A 19,758-nucleotide genomic window follows, 5' to 3' on the forward strand; every position below is an offset into this window, starting at 1 on the left:
CTCTGTGTAAAATCTAGGGTGAATTTCACTACTCACATATACCTTAAAGCATTTCATTACCATGCCTTTGTGTTTACAAATCTAATGTTGTAATGATTTCTGACTGTCCTGTTCACTTAATATCAGCTTGTCTGACGGAGACTGTAGTGTTGTTAGTCTGCTCCTCTTTTCTCCCCTGTAATCAGTCTCCAGAATTTTCTTTCTACATACTATACGTAGAGGTAGACAGCTGAACACTGAGTCTGGATTTGCTGTAGATTTCTTAGTGTTAGAGGGGAGTTTATCTACCCCACCAACGCTAGGAGTGTTGCTCAGTGTGATTTTCTTTATTTCCCTTAAGTACAAGCACGTCCTGCTCTACATTGTCTTTTTAATATATGTTGACATAATATTAACCAATACACATTACCCGTTTTTCGCTTTTATTTTCATTCAAAACCACCCACCTGCGTTTATGATTTTAGGCTATACAATTAAATCTGGCTTTACTTGACAACTAGACTTCATGCTACGTAACATTTTACGACAGTTCCAAACGTACGTCGTGCAGCCGTAAAGCGTAATGTTTTATTATTGCCTGAGACGCTGAGGAGGAAGTACAGTACAGTTGTTTTGAGAGTTAACAGCTCGGCTATAGTATATTATACTCGACTCTCGCTGACTATTTCTCTCTCTTCTCAACATCGAAGTCACGCCACTTGAGGTTGATAAGGTAGGTAAAAACACGTTCAAAACGATAGACAACTGGTGTCATGGTAGTAGGAATGTTAGCCTACGTGCGCAGTAAAATGAGCACAGACTACCTTTAGTGTAAGACTAAAACGAATAATTACGGTTGAACAGATTAGAGATTATTTATAGGCGTGAGATAAGATCCTGTTATTTATATTCTAAGATTTATAGGCGTGAGATAAGATCCTGTTTTGTTTGGTTTACGTATGGTACGATCATTAGGACATAAATACTTATTTTATAACGTGTTGGCAAGTGTTCAAAAGCTCGTCTTCAGCTAATCCCTTGTCAAAAGTCGGGTTACGGTTAATTTTATACTATAACAGTTTATGGAAATAGGCCATTGTTTTCTAGAAGAAATTGAAAACATTATGCAACGATTATATCAAAGTCTCTTTTCAGATAACATAAGAATGAGAGAGAGAGATACACAGAGACAGAAAGCTAGTTTAAATTATTTACTTTAGTGACAAGTTTAACTACGCGTATTTTACATTTATACTTTTATAAATGTATAGTATGCAGCAAAGTCATAGTGCTGTGTTATGTGCATTAGTGATAGGATATGGTTATGTGATTAGGATAAAAACAAGCAATTGTCTTTAAAAGCAGTGCAAGAAAACAGCTTGTTATCAACAAAGAAAAATGTCATAAAACACAGTTTTAAGGTCAAACATCTAAAAATCAAGCCATAGCTTTTTCCTAGAGGGAAAAACACTGCCATAGCTTCATCTTGTTTGTGCAACCTGATACAAATGTTGGTACGCTATAAAGTTAATAGCAAAGACCCCATTTATTACAATTATAATTGATATTGGCTGAGGAGAATGTTCCAAACATAGATATTTTGAGATATTACATGATAGACATTGACAGACCAGGTTTTGCTAAATCGTGAACTAATTTATACATATGTAAAGATGTTTTGATTTTATTAACTCAGGCTACTGTGGGCCATAACTTATCCCATAACAACAAAGCCCACCTGTCTATCAGTGACTATCTGAAAACTCAACAGACCTACAAAAACAACAGCCTTTTCCCAACCAATCACAGTCATGCTGGCTCAAATACACAGCTACTGGATTGTTCCACACAACCGATTTACTGAAGTCGACCGTAAACTGTCTTAAAAAATCAACTAGACATAATTGAAAATGAAAACTTCTGAGACAGTCACTCAGGAACAGACAGAGGGAAGATGAAAGTGTATGCCCATTACGATCAAGAGCTTGCCCAGCCCTGCAAAAGTGAGCACACCACTGTAAGATTTTATAGCAGGTGTAAAAATGTACATATGATATCGATTGTATTATAGATTTTCAGTCATCTTTTCTATGTTTTATCAGATGGATGAAATAGCACGCATGGCAGCTCTTTGCATGAAAGACATTGATGATGAGGAAGTGGACGATGAAGATTTAGATGATGAAGATTTGCTGGTAAGACACACACACACAATTGTTTAAATATGTTTTGTTGGTTCAATAAATTTTACTTGAATCCCATCTTCAAAATATTTAATTTTACTTTTACTAAAAGCTTTGATATATACTGTAAATATGCATGTTTTTTGTTTTACACAGGCAGAGCTAAATGAAGTATTGGAGATGGATGATGAGAGCTCAGCCCCTGCTCCCACTCCAACTATAATTTCACCTTCTGGGAATCAAGTCAGCGTTTCATCCCACTCAGCTCCCAGACGTGATACCAGTGTGGAATCCCGTCTGACGGAACGCATTGATATGTATAAGACGGCCATTTGTAATGCCAAGGATGCAGGAGAGACTAATAAAGTTCGACGATACGAACGTGGATTGAAGGTAAAAATTAGGTGGAAGAAAGCACATCCTTATTTATTCCTTTTTACAACAATATAATGTTCATACAAACATTGCATATTAAATCTCTCACAATCACACTGACTATATTCTCCATTTCAATGTTTCTATATTGTCCTTTTTGTGTGAAGTTGTGGTAAGGTTTAGATTTCTGTGTTAAAACAAAACTGTGTTATACATTAATCATGTCTTGTCTTTTTTTAAACTAGACCCTTCAGTCCATGTTAACGTCTGTCAAGAAAGGAAAACCAATTAACGAGGACGAGATTCCTCCTCCTGTTGCCCTTGGTGGAAAACCTACTGCTCCTGTGGTGGCTAACAAGGAGCCAGAAGTGCCTGAGTCAGCAGTAATGTTTTCTTCATCTACTATTCAGAAACCTTTGAGGGAGTCACTGCCGGCAACTCCTAATATCAAGCCGGTCCTTCTAAACAAGCCGCAAAACTCTGCACCTGCCTCATTACCTGAACCTGCTGCAAATGTTCCAGTAATCAGTCAGTCTGATTCACAGAACTCTGGTAAGGACTTACACTACAAATACACAACCATACACATATAAAAACACAGTATGTGAAGCTATAGTCATGTGTTTAATGTTTCTCTGCTGTGTACACGACATCTGCTAAAAAAAAGATGCTAAACATTTTAGTCCTATCTAAATAAACATAGTTATTAGATTTTTACTGTTAAAGGTATTTAAATTATTACATGTATTTGCCAATAATAGGTTTAGCTAATCAAACCAACGTGTACCACTGTCAATAACATGGTAATAGAGATTTGTCCCAAAATGTTAAACAAACAAATATTTGCTGAAAACGATTTCTCAACTGTTGCTCACTGTCTAGGAAATGCTGCCTCATAATCATCGAGCATCAATGCAGTTAATATCTTATTCATTTTATTTAGTAAAAGTGTGAATGAAAGTTTCTGTTTTCCTTGACAGTTGATACAGTTAACTATAATAATAACCAACATAGGTTTGTCTTTTGGTTTAGGAGTTAAAACGCTGTGTCTTCTGTGTGTTTTTTGCATACTCAAAAGTTCTCTTATTCTCTCAGTCAGGTTTATAGTCAGGAATATAGTATTATATTCATAAGGTTTGAATGTTAGTATGACTGTTTGTTTTGTCTTTATATGTCACTCCTTTTTTTACTCTCTAACATACTCTTCTGCTAATTGTCTAAACGAAAAAAATAAATCACTAATTTCTAATTAAATTATTTTTAAATATACTGTCATTAATGGAAAGGGAAAAAAGACATTTATTGTTTATGTTTTTCTCAACTTTAGAGTGGAAAGAGTTAGTGTTGTCCAGGCAAAAGGAGTACAAATTGGCTGCCATAAATGCCAAGCAGGTTGGAGACATTGAGCGGGCCAAACAGTTTTACCTCACCTCCAAGGTAACACAACTAAATTAGATAAAAATAATTTATTACAAACGCATTTTGTTTAATAAAAAAGACATATGGACAATTATATGATGTTGGTTCCTGTCATCTTCTTGCAGCAACTGGATTTGCTGCTAGAAGCACTGAGCCGCCATGAACAGATAGACCCCAACTCACTACCACCTCCTTTAGGTTAGTGCAATCTTACAAAGACATACTTTTGTTGTTCCTTCATTTATACATAATGCATAGACTACATTTTTATTTATTTTGTTCCAGATGACATGTCAAGGTATGTTCATGTTTAGGAAAGAGAGCAGTGAACATTTTGACCAGCTTGTTTTTTAATACAATTCTATAGACTGAAATGATGTCTAATGAATGGAGAAACTGACTGTACTGGTAACGATTTAGAGTGGTCATGTTTCACAGTGGTAACCTTGAAGGGGGCAGTCAAAACAGATATAATATAACCTCAGGAACTGTATTTATCAAACCAGCATTACACAATGCTCACTAAACAACAGGGAACAGTCTTGTAATCTTAGTATATAGAAAGTGGTCAGAAACAAGCGTTTCTTGGGTGAAGAGTTGTTGGTTTGTTACATCTCCACCCTGCTTAAACCATCAGAGGCACAGAAGAATAAAAGCGTTCAACAGACAAAGACACACACAGACACACAAGGAGGGAAGAAATGTAACTTAACTGGCTGTGCTGCATGTGACGAAAGCATGTTCACTGCATTCAGATCTTCAAATTCAAACTCTCATTTCCAGGACTTATTTTAAATTACAATGAAGTGTTTAATGTGTGGCTAGACCCAGTTTAGAACCCACTATGTAACAATCTGTGATGCATCTCTACATCCTAATACAGATAATACAATTGTTGATTGTGGTGCATAAATATTACCCAGGTCTGTCAACATCCAAAGTCTGCCTTTGACTTTATTTAGTTCTGCCTGAAACTGTTGCTAAACCACGTGAAAATGTTTCCAACAAAAGTCAGTGCAAGTATTACTCCCTTCTTTTACTTTAAGAAAAAAGTTTTCTTAAGGGATTGTTGACTACTACTATTGTTAACTAAAACAAACTACTTTACTACTACAACTTTAAGGTTCAAGGTTAAACAACACTGGTGAAATTGTTTTGAAGCAGCACAAGGGACAGAGGCAAAGACTGTACAAAAAAGTACAGACAAAAAAATCTGAAAGAAGACTTTTTAATACATATGTTAAAAAAACCTCCTGCAAATAGGAAAAATAAATTGTTTTTACACTTTTACTCTTGAAGTTGAAATATTTTTAGACAGTGTCAGAAATGACTATAAATTGTTTTTCTCATTCACAATACTGCGTGATCATTTCAGGAGACTTGGCTGAACCCTGTGCGTCTGCTCCCCCTCCAAGTTCCTCTGCTGTTCCCACTGCTAATACAACCTCCAGTGTGGCCTCTGCAGGTGAGACTCCAGTTTCATTGAAGTGACGCTCAAGTAAATGGTAAAAATACAACTAATATAAACTTGACTTGTCTTTGTGCTTTGTACCCCATAAAGAGCTACCTACTCCACGTAGTGTTGGAGAAGCTCTGCAACAGCGGATGGACATATACAAATCAGCAGCTGAAACAGCGAAAAGTAACGGAGACGATCGTAAAGCTCGCATGCACCAACGCATTGTTAAGGTATTACAATTATTAATTCTCTGTTGTTCAGTCTTATTCATGTTTGTAGGGGAACTGCAGCAAATCCAGACAGTCCTTGATGGGCCAGTTCATCTCACAGCCACATATTGAGACAATTATTTTACAATTATTTGGGTCAGTTTTAAAATCATGATTATTTAAGATAACTGATTGACCTGATGTAAACTGGTTTGTAAACTCTTAAACTCCTCACTTAGGTGCTGAGCTGGTCTTTGTCTAGTTCCTCACCTAGGGTTTGTCTGTTTGCCTTGGGTGACCCTGTCAGGGGCATTAAGCCCTACATAACTTAGCTCCTAGGATTACTAGGGCATGTAAACTGCATCCATCTCAGATGATGTAAAATCTGCAAAACTGATTATTTTACCTTCAAGTTAGGAATTAATCAGCACAATATTAACTGAACCAACTATAGAAAAAAACCCAGAATGATCACAGTGTTTTCTCTTGTATCCCCTTCATTCAATAGCAATATCAGGATGCCATCAAAACTCACAAAGCTGGAAGACCAGTCACCCTGTCTGACCTCCCTGTGCCTCCAGGTAACTGAATCAGTACATGTGAGATTTGCTCCTCAGGTGCTCTCCTGACCATGTGTGTCTTGCTGCTGTAGGTTGTCCACCATTTCCTGGCTCAGAGAGTAATCAGACTTTTACAGACATCATGGGAAAAGCTCTAAAAATTGCCAATCAGGATCCAGATGCTGAAGATGACGATGATGATGAGAGTCCACTAGAGGGTGCCAATGTGAGTAAAAGCGGCCTTGTGTCCATCTACATTTTGCCTTTTTGCTCAAGGTGCCATGAGGAGGCTTAAAATATGATGGGCAAGAGAAGGATGGAGGAGTCCGACTAGGAGTCAGACCCCTGGATGGACAGCTTGCATGTATCTTCCGCTGTTTCATTCTGTCTGACTTGGGTTTTTTTAAAATAAATTATTACTACATGTGTATGTCTATTTTAACTACTTACTACCTACTTTAACGTAGGTAGCTGGTGCTTAGTTTGCACGTTTGCTAGAAACATTTGCATTGATAAATCTAACTTGTGTCTTCCTCTTCTGTAGCCCCAGCTGCATCCATCTGCAAAGAGTGCCAAGTCTCCTGCTCCACCGGTTCCTGGGGTCTCTGCAGCACCTAAATATGGACCAAAGGGTGTGTTAGTTAATTGATTGTGTGTAGACAGGTTTTTCTTTGTTTGTTTTTATTTCTTATCTTATCTTAATCATCATTGTAGTACAACAGCAAGTTGATTTTCTCATGCTTCGGCGAAAGGGATTTTTGAAAGCAGCACTGCACTCCAAACAAATGAAGGTAAGCTGAAGGTAAGTGTATCTAGTCACCTAAGCTGACTAGATACACATGTTGTACATACGTGTATTAATTAATGGGTCAAACAGTAGAAAAGGGGCCTTACAGTAAGAAGATGAGTGATTTTTGTTATAACCTGACTTTAAATGTGAATATATGTTTGCCCTTTCAACATGGAATTAGCTCCAAAAAGGACAGTTCACTTTGACTTCCTCTGGTATTTCACTCTGACAGCTGTATCATCATTTTCTTATCATTAAGTGGAATGCTTGACAGAAACATAAAACACTTTTGTGGTCATTGTTAGATCTATTTTAAAAGTTAAGCTCTCCTCATTGATTATAAATGTTGCAAATATGAGTCAATTTGATATTTGTATTTGATTTCTATTAGAATTTATATTGTCTATAAACTTTCCATACCAACTGAAATATTGAAGATGTTCTCTTACTACGCTTTAATATGTCATGTTTGCAGGACATGTCGGGAGCAACGCAGCACCTCAGACATGCCAAAGGACTGGACCCAATGATCGCAGCCGCCAAATCAGGCCTGCCTGTCGATATCACTAAGGTTAAAGAAAACAAAATTGTACAAGTGAAAACCAGAGCAAAGTGTGTTTAGAACAAACTTTCACAAGACCTTTAGACAACTTAGGTTTGGTATAACGTCAATGTGTAAATATCCAAAGCTTCAGAAGTTTGTATTTACATTTTTTCCTTCTTTCTTACAGATTCCCGACAGTCCTGAAGAGGACTATTCTTTAACTCTCTCCCGCACGTCACGTCTGTCTTCAAATACCCACGAACAGTACCATGGCGTTATGGATCTTTTACGAAAACAGCACAAGGTCAGAGTATTTTCAAAGTATATGTCAAGTCAAACAGTTCTAGCAGAGATGTTTAAACTTTAAAAAGTGTCTCCAGGTGTCTTCAACAACTTTGACAGGTTTTATAATCACATCTTTGAGCTGTGTTACATTTGTAGTGATTAAACCTGAACAATAAACCATTTTGAAATTATAGAAACGTCATTTTTTACCAGACTTAATTGTTAAGACTTAATTATAGAGGTTTGCCTGATCTGACTACGTTGCATGTGTTTTTGTGAAAGCGACTATTTATATAATCTGTACAATTCATCTCTATCACGTCTGCAGAAATGTGTGGCCTCTTCACAGCAGTTCGCACAAATGGGCAATGTAGCAGAAGCTCTGAGGTAAGGAACACTTCTTCACTGCTCATGTGTATGTGAACATGGATGCATAGATATTTAACTACGCCTGCGTAGTAAGTAATCAAATGCGTACGATTTAACAAATAAACATTTCCAGATCTTCTGAATGTCATCCCTTTACCAGGTGTGAAAAACTAGCTGAGGAATGTGTGAAGAACATAGAGATACTTAAGAATGCCTACACCAATGGTCATCGAGTTCCTAAATGCCGCACAGAGGAAAGAACCTTCAACACTTGCAAGTAAGTTTCAAAATAAGCAAGAAATTTTGTGGATCCTAGATCATTATCTCTCTCAAACTTGCATTCATTTTATTATGTCAGTGTCTCTCTATTGGATTGTAATGCTGAGGTTCTCTTACTTAAAAGTTACTTAAATCTACATTGTGGCGACGTTACTAACGCATTATTTTGACACACTCTTCCATCCAATCACTAGCTTTTGACCAAGAATCACAGATTAAATTAGACAAAGCTGAGTTCCATTCACTCCATGTCAGACTCACATTAGCCTTCTTAGAAATGATGGTTGGAGAACCTGACATGGACCCAGGGTGGCCAGATGTCCTACTTTGCACGGGATAGTTCCAAAACATTTTAGAACTTTTTTCACAAATCCCGCAAATACAGACGCCGTCCCAGATTGTTGTAGACTGGCTCTGGTTTAGTTGTTTAAATCTGGCATTTATAAAACTCGTTGTGTGATTGTGGCTAAAGCAGTAATGCCAAATTTACAGTAAAGTGAGTCTTTGAGGTAACTGACTCTTTGTTGTGCTCTGTAGGATTCACTCCAACCTGACATCCAGTGAGCTACTACTCTACATAATCAGAGGCATCAACCTACCAGCTCCCCCAGGTAGACAAGGGTTTAACGAAAGCAGCAGTCATGGGTCAAATATTTGCACGCTCACTTCACATCTCCCCCTACAGGTGTCTCATCTAATGACATGGATACAACTGTGAAATATGAGTTTCCTTTTCCCAGTATGGTAAGAGTCTTTTACACAGTTTACAAAATGAGCAATTTAGGGAGAGAAATGTTATACTTCGAGTAGACAAAGTCTTTATAGCAAATAGCAAAAATAGATCTTTGCTATTTATTTGCTTTTTTTTCTGTTTAGGAAGATGCTCAAAGGAACAAAACGAGCACAGTAAAGAACACCAACAGTCCAGAATTTAAAGAGCAATTCAAACTGAACATCAACCGTAACCATCGGGGTTTTAAACGGGTTGTCCAGTCAAAAGGCATCAAGTTTGAAATCGTCCACAAGGGGTATGAACCACAGTTGGTTATTCTATGTTAATCTGTATATTTTTTTGTCGTGATTTATGTTTCATTCATTTACCTGTCGTTTTGTACTGTTGTATTTATAGAGGCTTGTTTAAGACGGACAGAGTGATCGGTACAGCCCAGTTAAAGCTAGAGACTCTGGAAAACCATTGTGAACTCAGAGAAATTATAGAGGTTAGTTCTACTGCCGTAAAATCATGGCCACAGCTCTGGTCTTCCGACTACCTATGCTGTGTGTTTTTATAGGTAATGAATGGCCGTAAAGCCACAGGTGGCAAGTTGGAGGTGAAGGTAAAGATCCGAGAGCCTTTGACTGGACTTGACCTCCAGCCAGTGACGGAGAAGTGGCTGGTTCTGGATCCTGTCTCCTCACTTTCTCCTCCAGAGAAAAAAAAGAAGGATCGAGTGAGTAGTGTTGACTGATATTCACTGTTTTTCTTCTTTGTGTGCTGGCCTCTGCTAATGTTACCTCAAACGACAGGAAAACCGATGTAAGTGAAAACATCTTGGTCATTGTTTTTCATAGAATGCAACTTTCTTCTGAAATGATCAGACAAGGCTCTCCATCTGTCTTCTCTGTGGGCCCTTTCTTTGTAAAGGAGCGCTTCAAATATGTTTTCAAATAGGAGAGAATCTTATGTTTTGTTTTGTTTCTTTTCTAAATAAAACATAATTTGCAATACTTATAATTATTAAACATTGTATTTTTCAGACTACAAGTTGCTCTTTTTTTGGCTGGTCCAGTGACATATATTCAAGGAAACTTAAATATAAAAAATATACCCCATAGATCAGGGTTGACAGCATTTGTGATCTCCCAGCACTCTCTTTGAGATCTGCTGGTAGATCTTGATCTAGTCATTGGGCACTCCTGTCTTAGATCATCTACGGCCACAAGAGGACAACTGAATGGTTATAGTGCCATTGAAAAACTGTCATGATTAAATGGACTGTAAAAAGACCCTGTGTGTGTGACCTGTGTGTTTGTTTCAGGCTCCTTCTCCTCGGTCCAACCCCAGACATGAAGCGAGCGGCAGGAGCAATCAGTCTCCACAGTACAAACTCCACAGCTTCAGCCTGCTCACTTATGACAGGGAACGTTTGGAGAGGAAGGTATTATTGTGTAAATATACATACATGGAATTTGGTAGTCAAAGGTATCTATGTATTTGAATTTTTAAAGGTCTAATGTTTCTCAGATTGAAGAGTACAGAAAGAATCGACGCGATCCACCACCTGATCTTATCCATCAGCTCAAAAGCATCTCGCACAGAGTGCAGTGGCAAAAAGCTGAACTGCAGCAAGGCTCTCCTGCTTTGCTGACAGGTGACACACTAACACCAAACACACACTAATCACTACCTTGTGAAAAAATGAAAACCATAGATTGGTATCATTCGTTAGTCAAACATCTGAATGTAATCCTATAGGTTTAATGAAATATAGAGCAAAATGTAGTCAGATTTAACACACTATACTGTACAAGTCTTTAACCAATGTATGTTTTATTTTCTATCTGTTCATTCTGTGCAGAATATGAAAATGTGTTGCAACGTTTAGCCCAAGGACTAAGTGACGCCGTGAAGAAGTACTCTAGCCAAGGCAACAGAGTGAGTGCACTGGGAGAAGATGTTCTCACTGCTGGCTTCTTTTATGCACATGTGACTGTCTGAGGACACGGCCACCAGTACAAGGAGCTAACATGTTTTTTATTTAACTAGGATGCTGCCAAAGATGCACTAGGGAGGTTTAAACTGGTAGAAACGGAGGTAAGAGTGCGCTGTCATACTGCTGACATTGACAAGGCTTTTTCATATAGATTTGTGCTTATATACAGTGGAAGAACTGATTTTTTATTATCATTTTTAGCTGGAATCTCTGAGAAGAAATCGCACTAAATAAGAAGAGAACGAGGGAATGGAATTTGGTAAAAGCACTCACTAAGGATGGACGAATTCTGGTAATGTCCATGATAACTACATCAATCAAACTGTCAAATCTTGTTTTATTTTGATTTACATCCAACACTAAGATAGATAAAAAAAATTAAAGAGACTTGAAAAAAGCTACATTTGGAAATTGAAAGAAAACATTGCATGGATCCTTACTCTAAACTATTCATTCTATATTTTATATGTAATCATTCTAAGCTTGGTTAAGATGGGACTGCTTCAGTGTTGGTTGGTGTGAAATGTTAATTAATTATTATTAATTAATATTTGTGACGCTACAAAGAATGTATCAGATGCTCAGTGGGTTTCTTTGCAGATGAAAAACGCTGGTAACTTCCTGGGATTTTTTTTTCAAAGCAGTTTAAAGAATTCCATCTCTGTCTCCTACCTGTCCTTACCAAAATGAATGCCAAGACGGGTCGGTTTGTATATAAGTGATGAAGAGGCGTATATTCACCAAGGAACTGTTAAAAGGAGTGTAAAAAAGGAGTATAAAGAAAATGTCGACTGTAGCCTAGCATCACCTTTATGTCAAAACGTCAAGAACAATCAGGCTGTCAACAACCTGCAGCTGTGTACAGCAACTCATCACCTTTAAAGGGCTACAGGTTTGAGGTACCTGAAGCTAAATGATCCGATGATGCGACTAAGACCTTTTGCTGTCCTGTAAACCCTAATGAAGCTCCTAGATTGGTTGGGGTATTTGGAAATGTGCTACAGCCCTGCTGTGACCAGCCTGCTGTCTCAGACCATAGCCCCGTCTTTATGGTACCAGTCTCACTGACCGCAGTGGTTATGAAATGCTCTGAAAGGCTCATTCTCTCCAACATACACAGTAGCAGTGTACTTGCAGTATAACTAAAGAACATCAGGATCAACAGGGACGGTGTGGAGAGCGAGGGTCCTCCTTTAAGTATCTGGGAGTGGACATTGCTGTGATCTAATGTGGTTCAACATAAACAGTAATCAGGCTATACTCCAGTTGAAATCTGAGGTGATTTAATCCAGCCCCAGTTCTCATGGCAGGAGACTAAAGAGTATAAAGAGCTGGACCAAGTCTTTATCAATGGTCCACCATACCCTCGACCCATGACCCGTGTCACTGACCTTTAGACAATGCCCATAAAGATATGCACTTTAAATGTTTTGCTGGTTAGACAGATTTGCATAGATATTTTTTTAATTGAATTGAATCTTTCATTTTATTCATATTTTGTTCTGATCTGCAGCATTATTTTAATATGGGATATGTATATAAAGACAATGACAATAAAGTGTTTTATTTTGTTGTCTTGTACACGTTCCATTTCTCACTCAGTGCCTTCATTTCATCTAAGCAGTTGAATATTTTCAGCATCATTAGACATTGCTTATCCATTAGTCAGGACGATTATTGGTTGTTCGGATCGATGAGTTTGCAACTCATGTCTGTGGTGGCATTGGTGGTTCAATGGTAGAATTCTCGCCTGCCACGTGGGAGGCCCGCGGTCGATTCCCGGCCAATGCAAAAGCTCTTATTTCTCTTTGAGTCTAATGACTATTATCCTTGATGCAAGGTACGTTTGAACCTGCACACTCCATTCCATTCATTGCTCATTTTGTATGTATCAGATACTTTATTGCTATTTCCTATTGTATTATTTTTTTACCTCCTTACTCGTGTTTTATTTTGTATTTCCAAGCATCAGTGTGGAGAGCAAAAGAATAATTTTATGTAACAGAGGAACTTATTCTTTTGTTGTATATGACAATAATCTCTAAAAACACATACGTGCACAATTAGTTAAACTTGTTTTTTAAAATCTAGATTATATTTGTTATTTAATAAAAAGGTTGTAACTAATCCATAATGTGTCAATAAATGGTTCTGCAATTGTTTCTATTCAAGTTACAAATATTGTACATTTTCCCCTAAATGTGGATATTTTTTCACATTTGCCCCACAGGCCTTGAGTTTAACACATGTTTTATTGAATCAGTGTTTTAAGTTATTTATATACAGATGACATAATACACCTTCACCTGACAGAAGGTATGTAAATTGGTAAACAGTCCCGTTCTCACTTGCAACATTGCAGTATTTAAAAAAAGCTTTTCCCACTCACTAAATGTAACCAAACAAAGTAAATCCACAAATGCCCTGCAGTATAAAATCAAAGATTAAAACTAAACTAGAAACTAAAATTTCTTTGGACAGACAAGTGGATTCTGAAAAAATGGACAGAACTAACATCTCTGACGATACATTCAGATTTGGTCCCTGGCTGTTTTTTGCCTTATTTTTTTTTATGCAGTATTTTTAAAAAAAATTCATATTACCTTCCTGAGTCTTAGCAGACCGTAGCCTGGCTAGCTTCTGTTGAGTGCAATTACATTTGAACAATTCCTGATCAGAAATGTCACTTGTTACCTTTTCAAGTCATGTAATGCCCATACCAAACACATACCAAAGAAAAATGAAGACTAGTTTACGTTATCAATCGTCTAGGACATTTCCTGATTCTAACTGCTGCAGAGCCTCCTCCACATCTTCTGTGTACTTCATATCCTCCAGATCAGCTTTGAGGAGAATCTCCAGAACAGATGGCTGAGGAAAGAACAACACTGTTATAATAAGAAATAACTCAACTTGCTTATTAAGCATTGAGGTGTAACTATTCCTACAAATCTGAATTAATAAAAAAGTAACCAACTCGGACATTGCCATTACCTGCAAATTAGAAAAAATCAAAACCACATTATGCCGTTTGAACTGTCTGATCATGTCCCTGAACTCGCTGATGACTGAGTAATCTATGGTGCTGATGTGACAGCAGTCCAGCACCAATGAGCGTGGAGGAGATGCTGAACGGAGGATGACAAAAGGAAGGAGTAAGTATAAATAAGAATAAGTACAAGGGAGTAAATAAACAAATACAAATCACCAGATCAAGTCCTCACCCCTCAGAGCATTACTGTGTACCATGTGGCTGAGGTACGCTGTGGCAGGGAAACTCAGTCCACTGCTGAACTGCATCACCAGTGAACCATAATCAGAAACCTGTATGCGATAGACACACAGTAATATTACAGTACTAGGGCTACTCACAAATACTACAGATAATGTTCAAATTGCTTGTTTTCAAAACTATTCAAATGTTTCTGTACCGTTATCTTAGGTCTGGCTGTGCTGTACAGCAGGAGGGCTCCAGACACAGCTACTCCTCCAATGATGCCGTACTGTACCTGCCAAAAACTCATCAGGAAGGTTACAACGAAAGGTAGTATGTCCACTTCTGTAGAAATCACAAGACTACAGATAAACAAACTGTCCCAACCTAAGAAACACTTCAACACTGAGCAAACACTTACTGTGTATCCGCCACATCTTAGTCACAGAGGTGTAATCCACCATGGGAGCGACTGCACAAATGATTACAGCTGCCAGAGACGCTTTGGGAATGTAATAGAAGGCTGGCATGAGAAATGCCAGAGAGAGCAATATAATGACACCTGTAAACGTATACATGGAGAATAAATGTTAGCAGAAATACACATAAAAAACCACATCAATTTTCCAGGTTGCCTCAGCAGCAGCATTTACATAGTCAAGAACACATTAAAAGTTGACTCACTTGTGACGATCCCTCCAGCTGGGGTGCAGACACCTGTCTGTGAGTTCACAGCTGTTCTGCGTAATGAATATAATTTATATATATGTTTAAGGACTGCGAAACATTTTTTTCTATCTGAATAATCACAGGGAAGCTATAGATCAATCACCATTAATCAGGATTAACTGTGATTCTAATTAATCAAGATGAATTATGATTTGACAATCATGCTGGGCATTGACACAATCATTTAAACTAAAAACAAAAGCTTTTTCCCTGCTGTGTGTGCAAAACACATGTAGCGACTGTGTGTTAGAGCAACAATAATTAAATGGACTGTGGAAATATTGGAAATACAATACATCCTCCCTCAACCAGCACACCCACACACTCACACACACCTTCCAAAACTGCCAGTGACAGGGTATCCTGATACAAATGAGCCCATAATGTTGGTCACACCAATTGCCAGCAGCTCCTGGTTCACATCGATCCTGTAGTCGTTCTGACTGGCTGAGGAATTTTAGAACCAACTATTAGTTCACTGACACACTCTTTAGACTCTCTGGATAAAGAATGTGTCGGTGTCCATGTCCAGCATCATTATTGTCATTTAACCCACTAACCAAAAGCTTTTGCAATGGCAATACTCTCCAGAAGACCCATAAGGGGGATAACAGCAAGTCCGTCTCCAAAGCCCTAAACATAAAGACGAAGGCGGGGTTATTCAGTGTTACACAAATTAGCCTCTATTTTTACACACAAATTATTTTTTCTTCACCTCGACAATTTCTCCAAAGGGGACGATTGTGCCATTGGTGGTGTTGTCCCAGGTGGGTGGAGGCCTGAAGGGTGGAAGCCCCTGTACTGTTTTTCCGGTAATCGTGAAAACATCATGTCCAAAGGCTTCCCATGAAAATGCTACTAGAGAAGCAGCTATGACCACGAGAGCATTACGCACTGACGGTAGAAGAACAACAGAACAAATGGAAAGAAGTAAATCAAACAGACAAACAAATAAAAACATCATGTATCGTTTGAGTAGAAAGGAACATGTACTGACTTGTAGCAACGACCCACACTAGTTTCCTCGAGAACGTGGAGTTGGAATGCACAGCTTCTGAGTCCAGAGTCTTCTTCATTAACATTAACATCACCAGCAGAGAGAGACAAATCAGACCCAGGATGACATCACCAATCCGGGCCTCTGGGATTTTCTTAAAGGTGTAATAAACCTCCAGGAAAAACTGCGGAGGAAGATCCTTCAGACCCAAAATATTCTACAGAGAAAAAAGAACTGTCATCAGCAACGCACATTCCCCACTCGCCTGTACATTTCCAACATTACAGCATATGGAGGAAACTGACACTGACGACAGAATCTCCCTTTACTGGACCTTAATTCTGCCAAGGCATGTATGAATATAAACTGTGGTAAATCAGAACCATACTACTAAAATTGTTATATTGTTAAGTGAAAGTAGAAATGAAAATATACCTAATTTAGTATTACTCAAAAGGTAAACATTTTTACTCACAATAATAATAAAAATAATAATTAAAAATTATTATTATTGTTATTAGCAATAAAATAATAATAATACGTGTCCCTGCTCACCTTGATTTGTCCAAACCCAATTGTTATTGCAGCTGCACAAGTGAAGCCTTTTATTACCGGAGAAGAGATAAAGTCTAAAAGAAAACCTGCAAAAAAAAGATTCAAACGTCAAAGAAATGTTGGGAGCCATACATTTCATGCAGAGAAACTGCATTGAAATAGTCTGTTTCAACAACCTTCTACAAATTTTCTTTATCAAAAAGTTCATATTAGAAACTATCGCCTGGTTTTCGTGTGACCACAGCAGCCCAGGCCTTACCTAATCGGAGTAATGCCATTAATGCCTGGATGATTCCACAGAGAAGGCTGAGAAGTACAGCTCTATGTGGCTGCCCCCCCACCACAGAGAAACACAAAAGAGACATGATGGCTGTTGGACCAAGTGTAACATCCTTGGAAGTTCCTAGGAGGGTGTAGATGAATCCTCCCATGAAGGCTGAGTAAAGACCGTACTAAGAAAAGAAAGTCAATGGTTTAAATCCTGCTTCAACTACTGTACGACTAACGCACATTTAAATTGACTCCCAGCTTGAACATAAACTTTGGTTCCCTAACAAATACTTTTACAGCTTTCAACTACATAGTTGATCCCAACTATGTATACATATCTGAAATGAACACGGGTCAGCCTATATACATTGTGATTTACTAAACATATTTAAATTACGAGTGATGGTGAAAATAACAATCCCACAGATGGTACTTCTACATGAGAGCTTGGTGAACAATGATGCTAAACTAGCTAAGAAGCTATTTGCATCATATATTAAGACTTGCACACAAAATGAAAATGTACTTTATAAACTGAACAACCACAAAATTTAAAGGGACTTACCTCTAATGGGAGGCCTGCTACTTCAGCGTAAGCCAGTACCTGTGGTACTGCGGTCAACCCAACAGTAGCTCCAGCAAGCAAGTCCATCTGAAGCCACTTCAGCTTGTACCTGGGCAGCCAGGAAAGAATGGGCAGCCAGGTCTTCAAGGTGTCGAGGGACGGGCAACACATGGCTGTCAGCCGTCTCCGTGGGGGTCGTTCCATTGTTCTGTTAGGGTAAAAATGAGAGTTTACAACCAGTCACGCAATTAGATTTAACAAGTGAGCTCTACCTATCAAGACATCTGAATGGGAAGTCTGATTTTTACTGGTGGTAACACTTAGTTAATAACAATCAAGAAAACAAACTTTACCCACACAAGCTGCTTTGCATTTGTGCTTTTCTAGAATAAAGCTTGAATGGGTGCTATTCTACACAATTTATACAGTGTAAGGTTTGTGGTCTCTTAGCCAAACCCAAACACGCTGACTGTTGACTCCTTTGACCAGTGATGTAATTAAAACACAGAGACCACCACCTATCACATAACAGCCATAAACACACACAAAAAATATTCCCACTAACTCCTCTGGTTTGTGTGAACTAAGAAAGAAACAAACAATTACAGAAATAACACCTTTTTTGAACAGGATTTACAACATGAGCTGAAGAGGGTTAGGTCTACAACACATGGAAGACACGGAAAAGAAACAATGAAATCAATTTAGCAAAAATGTTTGGAGAACTAAGACAAAACAGAACAGACAAAGAGCAGAAAAAGGGAAGAGAAATGTGGAATATGAACAGATAATCAACAGAGACGAAGAGAAACAGCGGAGTCAAACATAAACTACTTTAACAGGTCAAACAGACTGAACTGGTTAGATAAGAAACACAATGGAAGTAGACCAGGACGTATGAGGACAACGACATATAATGACTGGACAATAAAAAAACTGCATGTACATAACCTGTGTGTGAGTGTGATCCCCCACTCTGCACTGATTCCTCAGGGACCTTTCATCCGACTATGGTTAGTACATCGAAACCACTTCCACTGTCTGATTTTGCTCTTTACGTGTGAGCAGTGTAATGTCATGTGACCAGTCAGCGCTTGTTTTTTCAGAAGTCCTGGTGGGGAGCGCTGTTTGCTTATTAGCGCTGCTGAAAAAAGTCTGTCGGTATATGGAGATCGTCCGCTTAAATACGTTTTTGTGGGCAGAATGTTGGTAAATGTATTTCGAACCAACCGACCAGTCCAAATATGACGCTGGTAACACACAATAGGTACTTTGTACTACCCCCATGATGCCTTTACTCTGAAGAGTCAAATAAAGCCCATGACGTTTATTTAGAGAGTAGTCTTTGTCGCAAACTAAAGCCTCAATTACATACTTCAGTTCAGTTAGCACATAAAGCTATGCTGTAATAAATAAATAGAGAAAGTTGTTTAACACCGACATTTTCTCCCCGTGCTGTAGCTAGACAGGCAGCTTCGTCAGCACGAGCCGTCTGCTGAAACGCAAGAATAGTTGTTATTCAGCAGTAATAATGCTATATTACACGCTTTACACCATAAGTTAACTTGTGTTAAGATACTTATAGTTACTTTTGGACGTTTACGGCGAAAATGTATTTACGCCCCGTTTTTAGACAGTTTAGCATTCGCGCAAAAATAACAAGGTGGCGTTAGCTACGTTTCATTATAAAACACAGCATAGCACAATGCAGTAGGGTGCCCATGTTTCACTTCTATCGGTTTAAATGGCATTGACCTGACAAACACCGGAGACGCCTGCACTATTTTTTATGCTCGGAATTCCATAACCCCAACTGAATTGCTATAAAAGTATCATTCTGATCTTTTCCTAAAATGGAATGTTATACTCCCCCCCCCCCAGATTTATTGTTTGTATTTTCACATGCATCTGGAATTTTCTTTATTATGTATTCTGTATGGGTGTACGTTGATTAAAATAGGCATTTGAAAAACATCATGTTCAAACCACAACACATTCTGCTTACAAGAGGAAGAAAAGCACATCATGTGACTCCAGTTATACAAAACTGCTGAGGTTTTTTTGAACAGACAGACAGACTCCAGAATAATATTCAATATAAAATTGTAAGTGAAACTTAGTCCCATGGTTTAAATCTGAATATTATAACAACTGAAAATGAGTTTGTTGTATTGTCGTAATATCACGTTTACTATAGTCAACCCGACTCGTAACTCACTACGAAGATTCAAATCATTAACCTGTATGCTTCGGGATTCGTGGG

The 19,758-nt window shown here is 38.2% G+C and overlaps 2 protein-coding genes and 1 non-coding gene across 3 annotated transcripts; 2 read left to right on the forward strand and 1 right to left on the reverse strand.

Annotated features, from left to right (window-relative positions):
• Window positions 1-542: 542 nt before the first annotated feature.
• On the forward strand, window positions 543-12,752 carry cc2d1a (coiled-coil and C2 domain containing 1A). The gene is made up of 26 exons (XM_008317292.3): window positions 543-712; window positions 2,082-2,174; window positions 2,319-2,555; window positions 2,783-3,089; window positions 3,865-3,974; window positions 4,082-4,154; window positions 5,332-5,421; window positions 5,518-5,645; window positions 6,133-6,205; window positions 6,277-6,410; window positions 6,729-6,816; window positions 6,899-6,975; window positions 7,450-7,545; window positions 7,706-7,822; window positions 8,132-8,190; window positions 8,333-8,449; window positions 8,989-9,062; window positions 9,137-9,195; window positions 9,328-9,479; window positions 9,581-9,671; window positions 9,744-9,902; window positions 10,491-10,610; window positions 10,697-10,823; window positions 11,031-11,107; window positions 11,219-11,266; window positions 11,367-12,752. The coding sequence occupies exons 2-26, from the start codon at window positions 2,082-2,084 to the stop codon at window positions 11,397-11,399; spliced, it is 2,739 nt and encodes a 912-aa protein (XP_008315514.1). The 5' UTR covers window positions 543-712; the 3' UTR covers window positions 11,400-12,752.
• A 133-nt stretch (window positions 12,753-12,885) lies between these two features.
• Window positions 12,886-12,956, forward strand: trnag-gcc (transfer RNA glycine (anticodon GCC)). The gene has a single exon. It is a non-coding gene; the product is annotated as a tRNA-Gly (tRNA).
• A 442-nt stretch (window positions 12,957-13,398) lies between these two features.
• Window positions 13,399-19,342, reverse strand: slc26a11 (solute carrier family 26 member 11). The gene is made up of 14 exons (XM_008317293.3): window positions 18,447-19,342; window positions 17,496-17,703; window positions 16,920-17,112; window positions 16,661-16,746; window positions 16,106-16,322; window positions 15,824-16,002; window positions 15,669-15,741; window positions 15,444-15,555; window positions 15,064-15,119; window positions 14,801-14,941; window positions 14,597-14,724; window positions 14,390-14,489; window positions 14,160-14,293; window positions 13,399-14,036 (listed from the first exon to the last, which is right to left on the reverse strand). The coding sequence occupies exons 2-14, from the start codon at window positions 17,697-17,699 to the stop codon at window positions 13,926-13,928; spliced, it is 1,734 nt and encodes a 577-aa protein (XP_008315515.1). The 5' UTR covers window positions 17,700-17,703; window positions 18,447-19,342; the 3' UTR covers window positions 13,399-13,925.
• Between the last annotated feature and the right edge of the window lie 416 nt (window positions 19,343-19,758).

This window comes from Cynoglossus semilaevis, chromosome 9, assembly GCF_000523025.1.
Source record: "Cynoglossus semilaevis isolate Cse_v1.0 chromosome 9, Cse_v1.0, whole genome shotgun sequence".
NCBI lineage: Eukaryota > Metazoa > Chordata > Actinopteri > Pleuronectiformes > Cynoglossidae > Cynoglossus > Cynoglossus semilaevis.